This window comes from Melanotaenia boesemani, chromosome 2 (assembly GCF_017639745.1).
Source record: "Melanotaenia boesemani isolate fMelBoe1 chromosome 2, fMelBoe1.pri, whole genome shotgun sequence".
Taxonomy (NCBI): Eukaryota; Metazoa; Chordata; class Actinopteri; order Atheriniformes; family Melanotaeniidae; genus Melanotaenia; species Melanotaenia boesemani.
In genome coordinates, this window is record NC_055683.1 from 21016977 (window position 1) to 21038528 (window position 21552).

Here is a 21552-nt window from a genome sequence, read left to right on the forward strand (position 1 = left end):
TAATAAAAATGGTAACACAAGAGCCCAGAAAAACTTCTGAAGACATTAAAGGTGAACTTCAAGCTCAAGGAACATGAGTGTCAGATCGCACCATCCATCGCTGTTTGAGTCAAGGTGGATTTAATAGAAGACAACCAAGGAGGACACCATTGTTGACAACAAATCATAAAAAAGCCAGAGTGGAATTTGTGAAACTACATGTTGACAAGCCACAAAGCTTCTGGGAGAATGTCCTATGGACAGATGGGACAAAAATGGAACTTTTTGCAAAGGCACATCTGCTCTATGTTTACAGATGAAAAAATGAAGCATATGAAGAAAAGAACACCGTCCCTACTGTGAAACATGGAGGAGACTCTGTTATGTTCTGGAGCTGCTTTGCTGCATCTGGCACATGGTGTCTTGAATCTGTGCAGGTACAATGAAATCTCAAGACTATCAAGACATTCTAGAGAGAAATGTGCTGGCCAGTGTCAGAAAGCTTGGTCTCAGTCGCAGGTCATGGGTCTTGCAACAGGACAATGACCCAAAACACAGCTAAAACACCCAAGAATGGCTAAGAGGGAAACATTGGACTATTCTAAAGTGACCTTCTATGAGCCCTGACCTAAATCCTATTGAGCAAGTTTGGAAGGTGCTGAAACATGCCGTCTGGAAAAGGTACCTTTTAAACTCGAGACAACTGCAGCAGTTTGCTTATGATGAGTGGGCCAAAATACCTGCTAAGAGGTGCAGAAGTCTCATTGACAGTTACAGGAATCGTTTGATTGCAGTGATTGCCTCAAAAGGTTGTGCAACAAAATATTAAGTTAAGGGTACCATCATTTTTGTCCAGGCCTGTTTCATGAGTGTATTTTTTAAATTATTCTGTTGAAGCACGGTTGAAAAACAATGTCTGACTTTTATTGGTTACATTTCATAGAATTTTTATTTATTATTACTTTTGTCAGATTCAAGTTATTTCTGTGACCATTGTGAGTTTTTCTTTAATTAACCGAAGAGTACCAACAATTTTGTCCACGTCTTTATGTGACTGTAGTGATAACAAAGAACAGTGGACTCTCAGGTTAACATGATGGATTACAGAACAGTTCTACTGTTGTTAACTGTGAACTGGTGAAGACTGTTGATGATCTGGTTTGGACAAGGTTTCATTTGATTTATTACCATACTGCATGGAACACAGTTCTCTTTATTTTGACAGGTGTTGATGGTCAGACATTGACAAAATCTGAATCGGTGGTAAGAAGACCTGAAGAATCCCACATTCTGACCTGTACAGGCTCTGGATTCGCATTCAGTGACTATGCAATCCACTGGCTCAGACAGGCTTCTGGAAAAGGACTGGAGTGGATTGCACTTGTCAATCAACCTAGTGGTAGCACCCAACGCTACTCAGTCAGTACAAGGCTGGTTCACCATCGCCAGAGACAACAGCAAACAGCAGGTGTATCTGCAGATGAACAGTCTGAAGACAGAAGATTCTGTTGTTTAGTACTGTGCTCGACACCCACAGTGACTGAAGCTGACTAAACACCTACATAAAAACCTACAATAACAGTCTTTATAAAAAAAAATGGTGTTTATCAGTTTGGATGCAGATGTCAAAAATACTTTAAAGAACAAGTTTAGTGTCAGAATATGCAGCCAGAAGACACGGTTGTGTATTACTTCGCGAGATGCAACAGTAACACAAACCATCAGCAGACCTGAACAAAAACCTCTCAGAGCCTGAAAACTTTAACATGAAGCCACCAGAGGAGGAGCTCTGAGACCCCAAATGTTATCACACATCCAGGCAGAAATTATATTATTTAGAGAACCTCCGTCTTACAAAAATATTTTAAACAACTTTGTAAAATCCAAATGAGAGTTTTAGTATCAACACATTTAGTTAAAAGTGGATTAAAAAATCATTCAATGTGGTATATCTTACTGCGTTAGCCAAAAGAGAACAAAGAACATTTACTTTGTTTTATTATAATGCAGACACCATGAACTCAAGATACTTTTTTTTTACATGTCAAACTTGAAATAATTTATCGATATTAATCCATATTTGCATTTCCAACCTGCAACACACATCAAAGAGCCATGAGGTCATGAGGGAAAGAAAACCCACATTTACTGAAAAATCACAACATAAAAAAAGAGCAAAATGATGTAATCAAACAACATAACATAAATATATCTGCAAGTAAGCTGCAACAATGTGTAGAGAGATGCAAAGTAAAGAAAAAATACACCTGCTCTGTCTTTCCTGTGAGGAGGAGTCAATGCAAAATACGATAGTTCTTCATATTTATGTGACTGCAGGGAGCATGTCAGAGAACAGGCCATACATAGTTTAACATGATGGACTACAGGACAGGGCTGCTGCTGGTTTCTATTGTCTGTGGAGGTGAAGAGTCTCACTAAATTTAAATTTGTCCTCAATAACATACCAGCAAACAGAGAGTGACTTTTTCTTTTGTTTGGTTTGACAGGTGTTGATGGTCAGACTCTGATAGAATCTGAACCAGCAGTTAAAAGACCTGGAGAATCCCACAGACTGACCTGTACAGGCTCTGGATTCACATTCAGCAGCTACTGGATGAACTGGGTCAGACAGGCTCCTGGAAAAGGACTGGAGTGGGTTACCACTGATACTGGTAGCCATATTACTCCCAGTCAGTTCAAGGCGGGTTCACCATCTCCAGAGACAACAGCAAACAGCAGGTGTATCTGCAGATGAACAGTCTGAAGACTGAAGATTCTGCTGTTTATTATTGTGCTCGACAGCCACAGTGACTGAAGCTGGTTAAACAGCTGTACAAAATCCTAATCAGTTTGCTAAGCATGTACTTCTCCCTACAAAACCTGTTGCAGAGAGAAATCTTGTCACAAAAAGATATTATTCTAAAGCTATGATGCATTTTTCCAGTTTCATAAATGTATGCATGATTGATAATATTTTAAAAATTAAAAATGTTTACCAACCACAGTAATGTATTTCATTCTGTAAGTCCTTGTTCATAGTAACAAACTAAGAAGGAGGATCTCAAGATTGAAATTACTGTAAAACAAACAAGCAGTTTAGCCTGCACACAGACATAATTCCTTTGATTGGACAGAAAACATGTTATGAAAAAATGTGAAAGAATTCTGAGTTTTTCTTTCAAGCGTTAGCAGGGTGATTTCTCTTTGTTTTAGCTGTTAGAGGGTTTGTATTTAAAGGATATTTTGAATTTGATCTTTAAATTTGTAGAAAAATAAATAAAAAAAATTTAAACAGTGATAAAAAGGACTGTCTAGATGTCTCCTTCTTGTGAGGAGAAGTCCATGCAAAACCTAGATTCCCACCCACCACACAGACTGACCTGTAGACCCTCTGGATTTTCATTCAGCAGCTATGCTATGGTCTGGGTCAGACAGGCTCCTGGAAAAAGCCTGGAGTGGATTGCTTATGTAGGCACAGATGGCTGACGTACACATTACATTCATTCAGTCCAGAGTCGATTCACCATCTCCAGAGATGACTCCAGCAGTAAAATCTATCTACAGATGAACAGTCTGAAGACTGAAGACACAGAAGTACCCGAAGAGACACGGTGAAAGACACTAACAGAAGATTTAGACAAAAACTACTTCTGCTTATATGTTGTTTTAAGCAACTATATGTTTTAAAAAATAATAATATTCAATGATTTACACTGATCTCACTGCAAATTTGTTTGAAAGTTTGAAAGTTTTACATTACTAAAACTATGGAAACTTGATCTGTGTTTTTATGGTGTTTAAAATGACTTTTTTTTGTCTTTATGGATATATATATATATATATATATATATATATATAAAAGGAAATTAAAAATGAAACTGCAGCACTGGCATTTTGTCATTATGAGTGCATCCTCTGTTCTGTTAGACAACAATTATAGTTGAACTGTCAAATCTGTTATTAAAGCCAGCATGGAGCTTGATGGGGTTGTTTACTACCACGTGTCCTATGAGAAGGAGTCAAGTCATAACTGAAATATTTTCCACTATCTGACTGCCGTGATGGTGACAAACAACAGTGGATTCTCGGGATTGTAGAACAAGACTGCTGATGTTAACTATCTGCTGGATGTCATGGTTGCTGCTCTGCTGGGCCTCCAGTCCCTCATCACTCTCATCTGCTCCACCTGTGGCAATCCTGATTGCTCACTCTATTCACCTGCTCCCCTCCCTACTTAAGCTCACTCCAGTCCTTGCTTCCCTGCCAGATGGTCAGCATTTACTCTTGTTTCCAGATTCCTGTGTTTGACCCAGTTACGGCCCTTGGACTTGTTTTGCCTCATTCCCTGTCGGACTGCTCCTGCCTTGTGCTCTCTTGGATTTTGACCTGTTTTGGAACGTCCCCGGATATTCGCCTGCCCCAGCTAAGTTGTCTGCCTCTTACCCCTGTTCATGACTCTTGGCTTCTTAATTCTCTGCTCATTTGGATTGTGGATCCTCCTGATTGCTTCTGGAGTCCTTTCAGGATATTGTACCATGCATTACCTGAGGAAGTCGCCACCACTTCCTACTGGACCAAACCCTGCTCATCTCCTCCATTACCTGGTCTCAAATTACATTTTTGGAATCTATCACTGTGTGTGGCTGCATTTCCGGGTCCTCAGGGAGACATCATTACAGCTGGACAGGTGGAGATTTTGGTCTGACAATCTTGTGTGCAACCAACAGAATGAAATAATTCAATTCTTAGTTGACAGATGTTTGCTGGTTTTGGTTCTCAAAGGGTCTGATCCAGTCATCAAAGAACCCAGAGAATGCCAATGAAAAAAGATTGGAGTGGATCACTGTTGTACACACAAAGTTTTCAGTTCTGGGAGGGGGGACTGTGAAGGTGGGGGTGGATGATTGACAACGATCAAGCTCTGAGCTGCCTGTAGCTAAGAGCTAACTGAGCTAACGGTAGCTAACCAGATAACAAATGTAAGCAAGCTAAAGCTAAGGCAGCTGTTAGCTATAAACCGTGTGTGTGATTGGGGTGAAATATGTCTCAGTTGCAAATAAAGAAATAGTCTGACATTTCTGACACCTTTTAGCTTCAGTTTGACTGCTAGGTCAAACTGACCCGAACAGTATCTATGTGATATAAACATGCAGGGGGTGGTGCAAGTGTTAGATGAACCAGTTTCATTTTATATGATTATACTAAATAAGGCAAACAAGTTTCATACTAAAAAAACACTAAGTATTTTTCCTAGATCTTCAAACTTTAAAATGGGTCAATTTGACCCGTAACATAACAGGAGGGTTAAAGCCTGGTACAAAGAAGTCCTTTTAGGATTAATAGGTCACGTTTACCTTCAAGACAACTGTGAAGGTGGTGATGATTTTTTTTTTTTTTTTTTTTTTTTTTTTAAACATCCGTTTGGATGTTATTTAATCTTGAAATTCTGCATATTTAGGGGTATGTCCTTTTAATTGACAGGTATCCAATATCTGTGGCAAGAAGGGAGAGTGCGGCACAAACACACACACAGGTGCAGATGTTACGACTTCTGACCGGAACCATTTATGTTCTCGCAGGACAAAACTCCACCCACATTCAGTGGACACTCAACAGAGCAGGGGCAAAACATATAAAGGATTCTCTGCATGGGAGTCCCACCAACATTACCCCTCCTCTACCCCGGGTGCGTGTGCACCACACTACGGCTGCACCACGGTTTTGTTCTGACCTCCGTGGTGCGGCAATTTTTACCAGGATCATGTCAGGTGTGGAGCGCCCGCTAGTGCAGTCCACTTAGAAGGTTCCGCGAGATCACGAAATCACACGAGGAGTGGAGAACGCAGTGAAATGTGGAATTGATGCATTCTGGGAGCACGAAGCATCAAAATTCGACTGCGCTTCTGGGACGCTTCTGATACGTGCTGTGGCGCACCTGGTGGAAACCAAACCATTGACTAAAATGGCTGCGAATAGCAGCGGAGACCGCGGTGCAGCCGTAGCGTGCCGCACACACACACGGTGTAAAACAGGGGTTACACTCTATCAGGCAGACCTTTACAAAATGAGCAGCAGAAGCAAAAAGATGACAATCCAGGAGGTTGTGGAAGTCATCTATAATCATGACAAAGAAATAGAGGAGGATGTGTCTGAGGATGAAAACTTGAGCTAAATTCTGTTTCTAATAATTCTGATTTTGAACCAGATGAGGGAATTTATATTTCTATTCCTCCAAGCAAGACATTCATGTCAAAAAATGATGAAACACAGTGGTCTGAATCCCCAAATATGCGTCAGACAAAACACTCACAGAAAGCATAATAAAGAAAGTGCCATGGCCAACTAGGATGGCAGTGACTTGTGTGACAGACATTAAGTCAGCTTTTAAGCTGGTCATGCCTAATTCAATACAGAAAATCATTGTGGAAATGACTGATCAAGAAGGGAGGTGTGTTTTTGGGGAGAAATGGGAGGAGCTGGACAAAACACATTTAGTTTTAACATGTATTTTTAATATGAAAAACAAGTGAATTATCATTCACTGATAGAACACATGCACAATAACCCATACAAACAGTTGCTATAACTGCAATATAATACGTGCAATAGTGAACTGGAAATCTGTTCTACCTCTACTGTGTGCAATGCTTGTTTATATTGTTTTATTAACTTATCTTATTGTTATTATTGTTATATTTATTGCATTCTATTTGCCTCTGTTTTGCTTTGTACCTGTATATATTGTGTCTTGTGCTTGTCCTGCTTTACTGTTGGTGTTGTATTGCTACTGGTACCCAAATTTCCCTGAGGGCTCTCTGAAGGGATTAATAAAGTATTTCTATTCTATTCTAATTTATTCTATTCTATTCTATTCTATTCTATTCAAATTTATTCTATTCTATTCTATTCTATAATTGAACAATTACCTGTGAGAGGTAAGGAACACCATTGCATTAAATATTGTTAAAATAGTTAGTAATGGAGTTAGTAATGAAATAATAGCAATGCTTGTTAGGACTCTTTTGGTGTTGGACATTTTTTGGACAATTAAACATGCACCAGGTCAAATTGACCTGGGAACATCATTGCTGTTCCTGACAAATGAATATAACAGAAGGGTTAAACATGTTTATTTCTGCTGTGAAGTTGGTCTTTTTAACATGGGAGTCTATGGAGATTTGCTCTGTTTTGGAGACAGCCCCTAGCGGATGAGGGGTGAACTGCAATTTTTTGCGCTTCCACATAGGCTTCACATTTTACTGACGGAGGTTACCGCTTGTAACAGAGTGGTTTTACAGCAGAATGTGAAGTTCTGAGACCCTCACCTGGAAAAGGGTGGCGTCCTCTCTTCAGGTTAGGAATTAGATATTGCCCCAAGAAGAGAAGTTTGAGTATCTTGAGGTCTTGCTCACAAGTGTCAAATGGGAAGAAGGTTGAGATAGACAGGAGGATTGGTGTGGCATTTGCAATGATGTGAGCTCTGCATTGGTCTGTCATGGTGAAAAGGAGCTGAGCTAAAGGGTGAAGGTCTTGATGTATTGGTGAATCTATCTTGCTACCTTCACCTTTGCTCATCAGCTTTGGTTAGTGACCAAAAGACTGAGGCCACAGTTACAAGCAGCCAAAACAAATTTCCTCTCCATGGAGTCTTGGCTCTTCCTTAGAGACAGGCTGAGAAGCTTGGACACCAGAGTTCAGCCACTGCTCCTGCCCATCAAGAGGAGCAAGATGAGGTGGCTCGAGCATCTAGTTAGGATGTTTCTTTGATGTCACCCTGATAAGGTGTTGTGAACCCTCAGACCACGTTTGGTATTTGTTTAAATGGAAAAGCCTTATAATATACTATCTATATATGTATTGAATGTGTATAATGTGTACATGAAGACATACTCTATGACTGTAAATCATTTAAACATTTAATTTAGCTGCCACTAGAAGACGTTTTGATGAGCTTAAAAATTTGATGAGTTTGTAAAAATATTTTTAAAATATAACTGTTTGAGATGTTGTAGCAAATGATTAATTCATTTATTTGAAATGTATTTAACTTAAATTTTTTTTACACAAAATGCACAAATTATATGATTTAAAAACAGATGTCACAGCATAAATTCAACTAAACAATTGGCCCCATAAGTTTAAAACCTTTTGTGTAAAGATTAAAATTATTTTGGCATTCTTGTAGCATTATTACATAGAATAATTATATTCACTTATTAGATTGTTTCTACATCAGTTTATTAGCTGTACACCTTTTCATCATCTTTATTAAAACATCAGAATCTTTATTATTTAACATTGTATATAATTAATTAATATGACCTAAATTTACAAGTATTAACATGTATTGTTTGTTTCCTTTTTATTCTATTCTATTCTATTCTATTCTACAGTCATTTTGCAGACGCTTTTATCCAAAGCGACTTACATTTGAGAGTAAGAACAACACAAGCATGAATTCAAACAAGATGGGACGTCATAATTAAGTGATAGTCAGAATGCTTTGAGTCCAGTTGGACACAGGTGCTGTCATGTAGTGCCAGTGGCAGTGCATATAATTTTTATTTATTTATTTTTTAAGATGTTTCCATGTTATCCTCTCATTTACAAGGATTTCTTTTAAAGATGTCCTGCTGGCTGGTCTGATCCTTTGTGTGGAGCATCAGAGGTCACATCAAGATGATGATGAACACACTTACATTTATACTTATTGTTCTCTCTGCATTATGAGCTTTACCACTTCTTTTGTCCTATATTCATTCACAAATCAACTTTCTAAATGAATGTTTGTTTCTCTGCATCCCCTCCTCTATATTATTTGATCAGATTGTACTGGTCAGAGTATGGAGTTCATTCCTTCCAGTCTGATGGTAAAAAAAGCCTGGAGAGTGTCTCATCTCCAACCCTGGTCCACTCCCCTGCAGGTTTCAGATGCTTCACTGCTGCAACACACCAGATTTAATAGGTCATTAATGGGTTTGTGCAGAGCTTGACATCAAGCTGTTGGAGCTCAATCTAATTTGAATCAATGGTGTTGCAGGAGGGAAACATCGAAAACCTGAAGGACAGTGGCCCTCAAAGACAAGGGTTGAGAGTTCCTGCTGTGGAGGATGCTGCTTCACATTTTGCTGCAGTGTTTTGAGGTGGACTAGACAACTAGCATGAAAATAGATGGATGGATGGATGGATGGATGGATGGATCAGAGATATTATTATTATTATTATTATTATTAAGCATAGCTGACCTCACATTTAACAGCTGGCAGGTTTTGTATCAGCCTGTCTCACTGTGTCTATAACCACCTCAACGTCTTTGGCTCTGGGACTGTAGTGTATGTAACAGGTAAGAACATTTATTTTATTTTCAGTTGATTTATTGTAGAAGTTAATATGTATATATATATATATATATATATATATATATATATGTATATACCCAAGGTAACAGGCTCTGACACAGACCCTTACGTGACACAAAATATCATTTCAGAGGGCAGGTGCAGCTCTTACAGCTTGTGTGTGTCCAGAGGATAATTCGACATTTTGTTTCAGTCACAGATCGTTTCCTAAATCATTTTTATTGCAAGAAATATTTTCCACCATTCACTCTGATCATTAAATGTGCATCAAGCAAGTAAGTCTATCCTAAATCGTTTTTATGTTATCCACCATTCACTCTGTATGAAGTATGTAAGTAAGTGTTGTGGAGTAGGTTTTTCTTGCTCCAATCTCCTCGCTCCCCCACTGAAGGTGCAAGGTGTAATGAATATGTCAGTAATTGCGAGGTGGAGTAGAGCGCCTTTATATCTGGGGTGTTTGTCTGTTTAGTATGCGCTCTATGGTGACAGTTGTGTGGCTAGCGTGCTAAAGTGTCAACATGACCTCCCTGCGATCTTAAGTGCCGCAATCTCTTTCCTTCTCCGCTGGGGCTGTAGTGGTCCTTGGGTATTTACACCCGCATGTTTCTTTGCAGCGTTGCGGTTTGCTGATTGTTGCAGCTGTGCGGAAAGCCGCATGATGGGCAGTTTCAGCTTTGCAGTGCACTGCTGGGTTGTGACTAAGTTTGGTGCTGGGGCAGCTCATTGGGACCTGTCGCGGTATTCCTGGTCTCTTCTTTCTTCCTCCCCATTTTAGGATGTACTGGTAAGACTGCTTTCGCTCGTCAGACGGAGCAGGACTTTAATCTCCATCATATGATTGATGTGTTTTCCTCTTTTTTTTTTTTTTTTTTTAGACAAGTGAAGTAGTGTACCTACGCTACTGTGTGTGAGGAGAGGTTGCTGTTTTGTCTCCGCTTGGATTTCCACCAGCTCGTCGAGTTCGGCCCTCCGTACGATCTAAACCCCGGCATATAGGGTTGTTTTGGGAAATTGTCAGTGTTTTTTTTTTTTTTTTTTTTTTTTTTTTGTTTTATTGTTTAAAGAAAATGTCATTTTTATGGGAATCCACCTTCCAAGCTGCATTTCATTTAAACCTACCCTTCTTTAGGTTTATTGGGGGCTTTAACTCTCCAGTTAAGTTCATACCCTCTTCTTTATTGTATAGAAAGTATTGCTTTTTTGCCTTACTAACACCTCCCCACCACATAGGGTAATCAAGAAAGAAAGACAGGCAACAACCTATTTAAAATTAAATGCAACATTGCAGTTGAACATGACATTTCATAAAGATACTGGCATGTCCATAGCAGCGTCTGAAAGACGGAGATTTAATGTTTGTGGACCCTGACCACTGCTGGTTGGGATGTTGCAGGACGACAAAATGTTGCTCCATTCTTGTCTCTCCTGGACTGACAGAGCCTAGTAAGCCTGCACCGGCTTTCACAGCAATGCGCGCCACAAACCTGATCTGGTACGTTGCAGCACGGAGTCAGAGTTTCTGTTGCCATGGTTACAACTACCGTTTAGTCAGCGCAATAATTTACAGCATCAAGTCTATTAAACCGGAACTTCTTTCATAGGAGTCCATTATCTCTTTTTAATGGATACCCTCCAGCCAATCAGAATCGAGTATTCCCCCAGACCATGGTAAGGGATAATGCCAGACTAGGTGTCCATTAATTTATGATAATGGACACCTCATCGGGCCTTATCCCTTACCTTACCTTACAAATACCTTCTTGCCTCACAGCAAGAAGGTCGCTGGTTTGAGCCTTGGCTGGGGGGAACAGTGACCTTTCTGTGTGGGGTTAGCATGTTCTCCCCGTGTATGTGTGGGTTGTCTAACCTAACATGCACGTCCAAAGACATGCATTCATAATTAATGGATTAGCAGCAAATGTTCAACAGGAGGTTTCTCATCTCTCTTTTTCTTCTATCAAAGTTCATTTCTCAGCTCTGAGGTCAGGATTTAAGCTGTTTCTCTCACAGACGAACAACACAGATGCTTCCTGAATGATTTTTTAGCACATTGATGGTTGTAACAGTCATTGTGTTATTAAAGTGAAAGCCATAGCTAACCGTGTGGAGGCTGCAGAGAAACCAACACAGCTACAGGAAAGGAAGTTTGATTGGCTCTCAGCAGTTGTTTCTTTTCTAATAACCACTGAGAACAGATTCATATCTGCTGCTGAACACACTCATCATCTCCCTCCATCTCTGCTCGTCGTCTTTTCTCTGCTTTGTAGAAATTTTACCAGGAAGACCTCCACCCACACAGAGTTCAACTAAGGACAAGCTACCTTCCTGCTTTTATTCTCTCTATATTTATAGTTTGGATTCTGTATTTTCTGCCTTTGCAATGCTTTCTTTTCATTTTATAAAAAAAATCTAAACTCCTAAATCTACCTGCCTTCTTACCTGATAGTCCTGCATTTGGGTTTTATTACTCGTATCGTCTCTGTGGTTCAGAAACAGGCTGGATAGTAAAATCTAACTGAATCAGCATTGAAGCTTCATCAGCCATGAATTTTTAACTTACGTTGATGTCCCACACTGAAACCAAATTAAACTTTTGATTGATGATTGATGATCAATATTGAATAAATGTTTATTTTTCAACCACATCTCACATTTCTTCATTACTTTGTCATCCGTCATCTAAACAGTAACTGAGCTCCATTTTAGTTTAATTTGACATTAAAACAATATTGGTAAAGCAAAATTACTTTATTATTAATATTTTTTGATTATAAATATCAATTCAGTAATCTAAAATAAATAAAATGTTTTCTTTACCTCAAAATTGAAAGATTATAGTCTTTCATTCTTATTCTTGTTCTTATTCACCCTCCTGCCCATGATCTAAATGCACACTCACCTCGACCGCCACACACACACACACACACACACACACACACACACACACACACACACACACACACACACACACACACACATTAATAAATTAATCAGTTAATCAGGTAATTTATTAACTTGTCCAGTGTGAGGCTCAGGCTGCAATTTCAATGCATCTTACTATTTTAGAACAAAGAGGAAATAAGAAGACAAATTTAATCTCAGGTTAAACATGTTATGTAGGAGATGACAGCTGCTACTTAGAGGCTGGGTTGCTGTGTAGATGCTGCCTGGTGCATTCTAAATTAATAAATTGATAAATCAATAAATACATTAATAAATGCTATGTTGACATGTGCTTTAAATGCTACTGGCTGGTTAAAAAACTTATTAGTTTAAATTAGTGATACACACACAGTTCAGCAGTTTGTACAAATATTTTGTATTAATATGGCTGGATGATTACATTATGAACATAAGTGCTTTGTGATTTCTGTTATTAAGAACTGTAACGAGTGGGTTAAACTTTCTCAGAATCGCAGCAAAGTGCACTTCCTATGATAACAAGTTAACCAGAGACCAACAAAAACACCTGCTGCTGCTGCTGTGTTGTTTCATAGTCATGATCTGAATCAGAAAAAGGAGAAATAAATGAAATCTGTGTGGTAGAGTGAGGAAAGATTAAAAAAAAAAAAAAATCGTATTTCCACTAACACATTCAGGTTGGTGGTGAATTTAGTAACACTGATGGTTATCTGTTGTTTAGCAGCTGTGATAGAAATACACAACTATAAATACACACAGCTCCTCAACTCAGACTAAACTGTTCAATGTGTTTCACTTCATTTAATCATGGAGGTGAATTTCTACTGACTTTCATTTTCATTTATTCTCTTCCCAGCTTGTCATGCTGTTCAGGAATCAGAAGTAGTTAGCATGAGTTGTAGTAGCATGAGGAGATAACGGCGTGTAAAATGGTCTCTGTGTCATTAAAAGATAAAATAGGTTGTAATTTAGAAACATTTCTTTAACGCTAAAACCATGACTGTGCAAGTTTTGTGATGTCTTTCTGTTTCTGTAGTTTATATATTTTCATGTTATTGTAGCACTGATACATGGTTAAAACAGTTTCCTTTTTCAGCCTGCAGAGGGACGTCTCTGCAGTCTTTTTTTTTATAGACACCACTAATAGTCCCACCATCTGAGAGAGAACAACTCATAAAGTCTCATTAAAATGATAAAAATTATTTCAGGTTCCTAACTTGAAGAGTCCATCATGATTTTGATGAAGTGTTTAATTGTCTTAACTTAGTTTAACTGTATTAAGTTCAAGTGTTCAATATTAAAAAAAGTTTATTCTACGATCATAAAGAGAACAAAACATTTATTTTATTATTAGTTTTTTTTATTTAAAAAGGTCATGGTCTTTGTTTCTTTACTGGACTTACAGGTGTTTAGAGTGAGATCAAACTTGAACAACTCTGAGATGAGAAGACCTGGAGAGACTGAATAATTCATGTGTTACATCTGGTTACACTACGACTAGTTACAGCATGAACTGGATCAGACAGAAACCTGGAGAAGCTCTGCAGTGGATCAGGTTGAAGAACACATTTAGCTGTTCCTACCTATACCAGCTATTTCAGAGTTGTTTAATTTTTACTCAAGATGTTCCCAGCTGTACTCAGTACCTGGAAAACGAAAAGCCGTGCAGCTACAGTCTTCATTTCTGAAAACTGTAATTACTTTGGTTTAAGTTTCAGATATGATTAAGTAAGTTTTTCTTCCCCAAACCAGAGGTGCAAGTCTATCCTGTTTAATGTGAGGTGGAGTCTATGCAAAACTAAAATGTCTTCCACCTCTACTTATCTGTCTGGAGAGAAGACGACAGATCAGTTGACTCACAGTTCAACATGTTGGGTTACAGGACAGGAATGCTGCTTTTATCTACCTGCTGGGCAGGTGAAGATCCTCACTGATCTCATCATATTAATTTTTAATAATTATAATTGTAAGGCCTTTTGTTGCAGCGAGTAAGCTATCTGCTCGACTCTGCTGTGATCTCATTGCCTCCTGTGTCCATGCTGCTAGCAGAGCTGTTTTAGTATGTGGACGTGGTCGTACACCTTCCACTTCCAGGCAAAGAAAAAGTCCTCTTATAAGATATAGTGAAAGCTGAGAGCAGGAGGAAATTATTATAACAAAGTGTTTAAATCTGCTTGACAGATTCTGATAACTAGTTTAACTAATTTGACTCAAGCAATGAAACCAAGATCATTAGTTTTAAGTAGATTAACTATTCTGCTGGTCTAAGTTTAGTTCATTTAGACTAATATGACCAAAGTAAATGATGACGTCATGAAATAGCAGAGACCTGTATGAAAGCAAATGTTACATTTGCAGTTTGATCAATGCAACGAGAAAATGCTCCTCTGATGTGTACAAATGAATAATCGTTGTGAAGTTTGAACTTAAAATAATGAGAATGTAAATTCTGATGTGAGAAATGCACCAAAGCGACTGAGAAACTGTAAATAGAGTTACCTTTTAAGTTTGCAATGAAACTATCAAATAGAAAAATGAGAAAAATAAATATTGTAGTTTGACAGAGTTTCAAACAAGTTTCCAGCTCTTTTTATTCAATTTTATTTTTTGTTTCATTCTAAGTTTAAATCTAGTCCCAGATTTATGTTCCTGCTTTGTCAGTTTCAACTGAATTTTTCAGTTTCTCTGTTTGTCTGCAGCCAAAAACAGAGTTTAAACAATTTTATATTTAAGCAAATTCAACTAAATAAAAGAAATGATATCTTTTTACATGCATGTTTTCACTTAATCATTCTTTAAAATATGCATTGAGACAGAAGTTTACGTGAAGGATGACCTCACAGAGATCTGGTTTACATTATTTCCTACCCCTCTAAACAATAAACTATAATGAAATACTTCATTATTAACAGACCCTTAAATGATATGCATGAGTTACATTTTGATCCACAAGATAAGATCCTGTCCTAAAAACACTCAAATATATTCAAATGATTTCACATTGTCAGGACTGGATGTAAACTCAGTGGTTTCCTGTTCATACAGATGTAAATAGTTCACTTGGTGCTGAAGTTAAAGAGGATCAGAAGCTCATCCGTTCAGCTTCCACACATCATGTTTTCTGTCACTCTGCTGCTGCTGTTGGCAGCTGGATCCTGTAAGTCTCTCTAAATTTCTCCCAGTCAGCAAGTCTTCATTTGTAATTTCATAAATTGTTTATCTTTTTACAGACGTGAGGAGTGAAACACTGACACAGCCAGCTTCCATGACTGTACAACCAGGTCAACGTCTGACCATCACCTGTCAGGTCTCTTATTCTTTGGGCTACTGGACAGCTTGGATCAGACAGCCTGCAGGGAAAGGACTGGAGTGGATTGGGATAAAAAACACAGGAGGCTCATACTATAAAGATTCACTAAAGAACAAGTTCAGTATTGACTTAGATACTTCCAGTAACACAGTGACTCTGAATGGACAGAATATGCAGCCTGAAGACACAGCTGTGTATTACTGTGCGAGATACCACAGTAACACAAACCATCAGCAGAGCTGAACAAAAACCTCTCAGAGCCTGAAAACTTTAACATGAAGCCACCAGAGGAGGAGCTCTGAGACCACTAATGGTTACAAGATTGGTTCATTGTTTGTTCATAAAAATACAAATATCATAATTCATTATGATGTCAATAAAAAAATTTTATTTAGGTAGTGAAATACTAACTTTTGTGTGTAAAAATATGACAGATTATATTCATTTATTAATAATAACTCTATAGATACAGATTTTCTGTTTCATTCTGTTCGAGCCTTTCTGTGTGGAGTTTTCATGTTCTCTTCGATTATGTGTTGCTTCTCTTCAGGTTCTCCAGCTTCCTCTCACAGTCTAAAGACATGCATGTTAGGATCACTGGTCACTGTAAATTCCCCCTATAGTTAGTGTGAGTGGTTGTTTGTCTTTGCTGGGTCTGTGATAGACTGGTGACCCCTGGCTGAGTAGCTGCTGCAATAGGCTCCAGTGAGCCTGCATTGGTAGAAGCTGTTATAGAAAACGGATGGACAGGTGTGTATGGTCAACTACATGTATGCATTTGAAGAAACGTGTTCTTTTCTCCATATTAAACATATAGAGCCTGTCCCTGAAGGAAATCACAGTTGTCAAGAAATATAGCAAAACCATGAATCCCTATTTTTCTGTTTTTTTAAATTTCGATATGCTTGAGCATAATAAACAATATTTAACAATAAGGTTGTTAACCATCCCCAGATGATGTATTTCCATCTGGGAGTCTGGCTTTATGACTGTGGACAAGAAGGAAAATCTTAAGAAGAGCAGTCTTGAAATATAAAATGTACCAGCAGTTTATCGAGTAACAGATCTAAAAAGAATTGATGTGGCATGGTAAAAGAGTGGCAAGAGGTCCAGACAGGGTGGCATCTAACACCCTCAGTGCTGTATGTGAAAATATACTTTAAGTAAAATGTTAAGAAAACATGTTTTAGCACTTTGTTCAGTGGCTGCTGTCGTAAAGAGCTTTATAAATAAAGTTGGCTTGGCTTGGATCAGACAGGGTCATGAGAAATGACTGGAGTGGATTAATCCAATCATCCAGCCTGGTGGTCGCATTCAAGACTACTCTTAGTCAGTCCAAAGCTGGTTTACCATCTCCAGGAGGTGTAAAGAGAACAATGATAAAATCATTTTTCCTTCTTTCAGTATGTTGAACCTTAGGCTTGATTGTGTCCTAGAATGCACAGGGTGAGAAACAGATGACTGATTTATCTTCAACTACAAAAACTTATTTGTAAATAGAAGACGATTGATTCTGTTTATGGTACTTCAGTGGACTGTTTCCCTCCTCCACATGTGATTGATCTCAGTAATCACAGGCTTTGTTTGGGATTGTTAAATTGCTGTTTGGTAAGAAATAATCAAAGTCAAATCTGCAGCATTGCTAACATGTTAGGTCACAGTACAGAAAGGCTGCTCCCATTTATCTGCAAAGATGGAGAGGATTCACACATCTTCCCATTGATAGTTGTATCTGAAGCATTTAAATAAAATATACAATTTTTTCTTATTTTTAACATTTCTGTTGGTCATATATGTCAGAAATGATTCAGCAAATCTTGATAGTCCCATTAGCAGCTTCAGCTTTGAGTCAGGAAATAAAGCCCAATAGAATAAACCACAATTTGCTAATCAGAGGGTTCCTGGTTTACTCAGCCTTCTTGGTCGTTGCATCATTTCTGTGCAAGACATTGAACCCATGATGGGCCCAAAAGATTTCACTTTATGAGTCTATGTACTACGGATCTAAGTTAAATGTATATTTGTATAAATTAATATGACTTCTAGTGTAAAACAATCTGAGGTCAACAAGACTAGAAAATCATCAGTGCAGCAGTAATTTCTACTCTTAGTCTGAGGTTTACTGTCTCAAAGGAAAACAGCAGAGAGCAGCTGTTTCTGCAGAGGATCAGTCTGTAAACTAAAAATGGCTGAATTTTCATTACTTTAACCTCCTGTAGCGTAAGTAGCCGAGTCAAAAGGAAGTCCATGTTTTCTTTCTTGTGAGGAGGAGTCAATGCAAAACTTGAATAAATTCCTCGTCTACTTATGTGACTGCACTGATGGTAAAACAGAACTGTGGGCTCAGAGTTTTACATGATGGATTATAGAACAGGGCTGCTGTTTTTATCTGTTTGCTGGGCAGGTGAAGATGAGTAATAATCAGGATCTCCAAAACTTTTATATGTGTTATCATTATATTTCATGACGTGTATCTTCTCTCTGGTGTTACAGGTGTTGATGGTCAGACTCTGATAGAATCTGAACCAGTAGTTAAAGAGTCTGGAGAATCCCACAGACTGACCTGTACAGCTTCTGGATTCTCATTCAGCAGCTACTGGATGGGCTGGGTCAGACAGGCTCCTGGAAAAGGACTGGAATGGGTTGCCACTTTTGATAGTGGCAGTGGTAGCAGCAAGTACTACTCTCAGTCAGTTCAAGGCCGGTTTACTATATCCAGAGACAACAGCAAACAGCAGGTGTATCTGCTGATGAACAGTCTGAAGACTGAGGACACAGCAGTGTATTACTGTGTCAGAGAGAAACACACTGACTGAAGCTGGTTGAGCAGCTGTACAACATCTTTCATGCTGATATAAAAAGCTGCAAGGATTTTAGACATAAAGGGGAGGTTGGATTTAGTTCTATAATTAGGAAACACGTCTGGATTGAAAGTTGTTTTTTTAAGTAAAGGTTTAAAATACATAGAGATACATGTCAATAGAGATATTTTGATCAGATTCAGTATAGATGTATTAACTAAGGGAAAATATTTCTTAATAGTCTGGATGGGATGGGGTCCAGAATACAAGTTGAAACTTTAGATAAAGCTAATATTTTAGTAAACTCAGAGAGCTGTACAGTACAGAAATGATGTCAACCCAGCTGACGATCTGTGAGACATGCTGGACGAAGACATTTCTGCTTTGCTAAACTTTTTAGCTGAAAATGAACGTTTTCTGTGTTATGCATGAATGGCCCAGTTGAATAGCTAAAAGCTGTTAATCACATTAACTATTCTGATTTCCACAGGAGAAAATCTGCTGTGAAAAGTAAACAGAAACTCTACAAAACAAAATACAACATTAAGAAACACTATAGAATATTGTTGAATATATAAAAATGTTTCAGTACATGAAAACGTAGTTAATGCTTTTGTGTGGAAACATTATTCTAAGTTAATTTTAACACCTAAATAGACCTTACAGCTGATAGAATTGTGTCAGTAAACTGCTGGAAAAAAAGAAATGTGTTTGTCTTTAGTGAGTTGTTCTCAGGTTCTGTTATCGTTCCATAGCTGATGATCCTGGAAATCCTCGTTTTATAAAGTACAAACTTCTGTTTTGTTTTACTTTTTTATTCTGAATGTTTTCTCTATTATTTATAATTACCAGTTTCATCTGAATTTATTGTAATTGAACATGGATGTTTTGCTAAACATAAAACACATCACACAGTAAAAAACAATCCATCATCAATGAAAAAATCTGCAATAAGTCGTAAAAATTTTGTTTTTAAATGCAGTTAAATGCATTATTACATGTTTTCTTTAGTTCTTTTAAAGAAACAGAAACTACACACCATTACGTTTCACTACAGTAAATAAAACATGTTTATTAATATTTCCAGCATCTAGTTAAGAATAGTTATCTTTAAAATTTCCTGGAATAACAAATATGAAGAATTGACAATAAATCCTCAGTTTTACCAGTTTTCTGGAGTCCAGGTGTCTCCTTCCTGTGAGGAGGAGTTTATGCAAAACCTGAACCTTTATTTAACTGAACAGACAGAGATCAGTGGACACATGCAGCAGTTTAACAAGATGGACAGTAGAACTGTGTTACTGCTTCTAACCGTCTGCTGGGCAGGTAAAGAGTTTCACTAAAACTAGCAGCTTTAAGCAAGAGACCACATTATTATTTAGTTAATCTAAACTTTCTTTCAGTGAGGAGATTTTAGTGGATTCACACTAATAATCAGAAACAGTGAATATTCTGATGAATGATGGAGATGATGTTACTTTGTGTTTCTACAGGTGGGTACAGTATTGATCTCATCCAGCCAGACTCAAAGGTTGTGCAGCCTGGACAGTCTTTGTCCATCACCTGTCGAGTTTCTGGTTATTCTTTGACTGATAGCCGCTATGGAACAGCTTGGATCAGACAGCAAGAAGGAAAAGCTCTGGATTGGATTTTTACTATGTGGTCTGATGGAAGCTTATCCCAAAATAATGCCCTAAAAAACAAGTTTAGTGGCAGCAGAGACACGTCTGCAGGAACTGTGACAATACCAGGACAGAATCTGCAGCCTGAAGACACAGCTGTTTATTACTGTGCACGTTATCGAGCCACAGTGATGCAAAACATCCACATCCTGTACAAAAACTCATTAACCAGCAAGATGCAGTCAGGCACAAAAATGTGAACATGAATGAAGTCGGTGTGTGTATTACTGTGAAACAACCACTGATGGAGCATCAAAAACATGGTTCTTTGAAAGATTTTCATTATTATTATTATTATTATTATTGTTGTTGTTGTTGTTGTTGTTCTTGACAAAGCTAAGTAACAAAGCTATGTTTCGCTTTCATCCGTCCGTCATCACATTGTGCATTTGTTCAACACCTTCTCACTACTTACTCGTCATATAGAATCTTGGTCAGGCTCCCTCTGTGTCACATATTCATGTTTCAGGTACCCCCCTCTCGTACCTGAAACATGATCTAGAGGATGCTCTCATTAAATATTACAGAGCTCCCTAAACGTTGGTAACTTATGACATGAGATCATGGAGGAGAAGACTATTCCAGTATTTTGAATATCATATAAAATTCACTACGATCCTTTCACAGCTGATATATTTCTAGATGTTTTACATTTTTGTTCATTGGACTTCAGCTTTAACATATTTTGTGCTGCTTCTCTGAACGACTTAATCTCACAGAAATATGTGAAACAACCTTAAAGTTATTTCAACGTTTTTCAGTTGTAATTTTTTTTTTTCTGTCATGAATGTTTATTTCATGTTCTGAAGAAAAGTTTAACCCTATTTCATATTTGGTTGCAATAGTTTAAATTGTTTATACTTTACTACATTATATTTTTATTTATATATTATCTGTTTATTACATACAATGAAATATAATAATCAATAATAGAGACTAAAAATAGTTTTGTGGGATTAACCTAACCTTTTTCATCCCCTGAGACAGAAAAAAATGTGTTATATATTCATACCAAAAACATCTAATCACCAGTAAAAAAGTCATCACTGATTTTAAAAATCTGAATTCTGTGTTATCTCTGCAAGAGAAACTACATAAAACCACTTTGTCCTCCTTCTGGTTCTGGCACTTTTCAAGCCCTACATTGAAGTATTGGTGTTATCACACCGTGTTGTATAATTATGTTTAATAACAACATTAATTATAAATGCTGGTCATAAATGATGCTATTGTACAACATTTTGTTTTAACAGCTTTTATATTATTTCAATCATGATATGATGCCAGTGTGATTATAATTATAATATTTAAAGGCAAATGTAAAATTCAAAACAGTGTCATGCAGATGTTACGAAAAACTTTTTAATACATTCAGTCTGCAGTTTTGTGAGAAGATCCAGAAATCCAAAAACAAACAAAAACCAAAAAAAAAAAAAAAGACTATATACAAAATTTTAATTTCCCTCAGAGACAATTACAATATATTTAACTTAATTTCA

General features: G+C 37.6%; 2 protein-coding genes and 2 gene segments (V, D, J or C); all 4 read left to right on the plus strand.

The window, feature by feature from the left end:
• Positions 1 to 21552, plus strand: part of LOC121656110 (immunoglobulin gamma-1 heavy chain-like) — a 343586-nt gene that overhangs the window by 5783 nt on the left and 316251 nt on the right. The window lies entirely within an intron of this gene.
• LOC121656141 (immunoglobulin gamma-1 heavy chain-like) overlaps positions 1 to 21552 on the plus strand; it is an 83656-nt gene that overhangs the window by 1346 nt on the left and 60758 nt on the right. The gene's annotated exons all lie outside the window — the stretch shown is intronic.
• Positions 15276 to 15825, plus strand: LOC121656233. The segment is given in 2 exon segments: positions 15276 to 15417; positions 15491 to 15825. Coding segments are annotated over 2 exon segments (366 nt in total).
• On the plus strand, positions 17921 to 18449 carry LOC121656210. The segment is given in 2 exon segments: positions 17921 to 17974; positions 18064 to 18449. Coding segments are annotated over 2 exon segments (372 nt in total).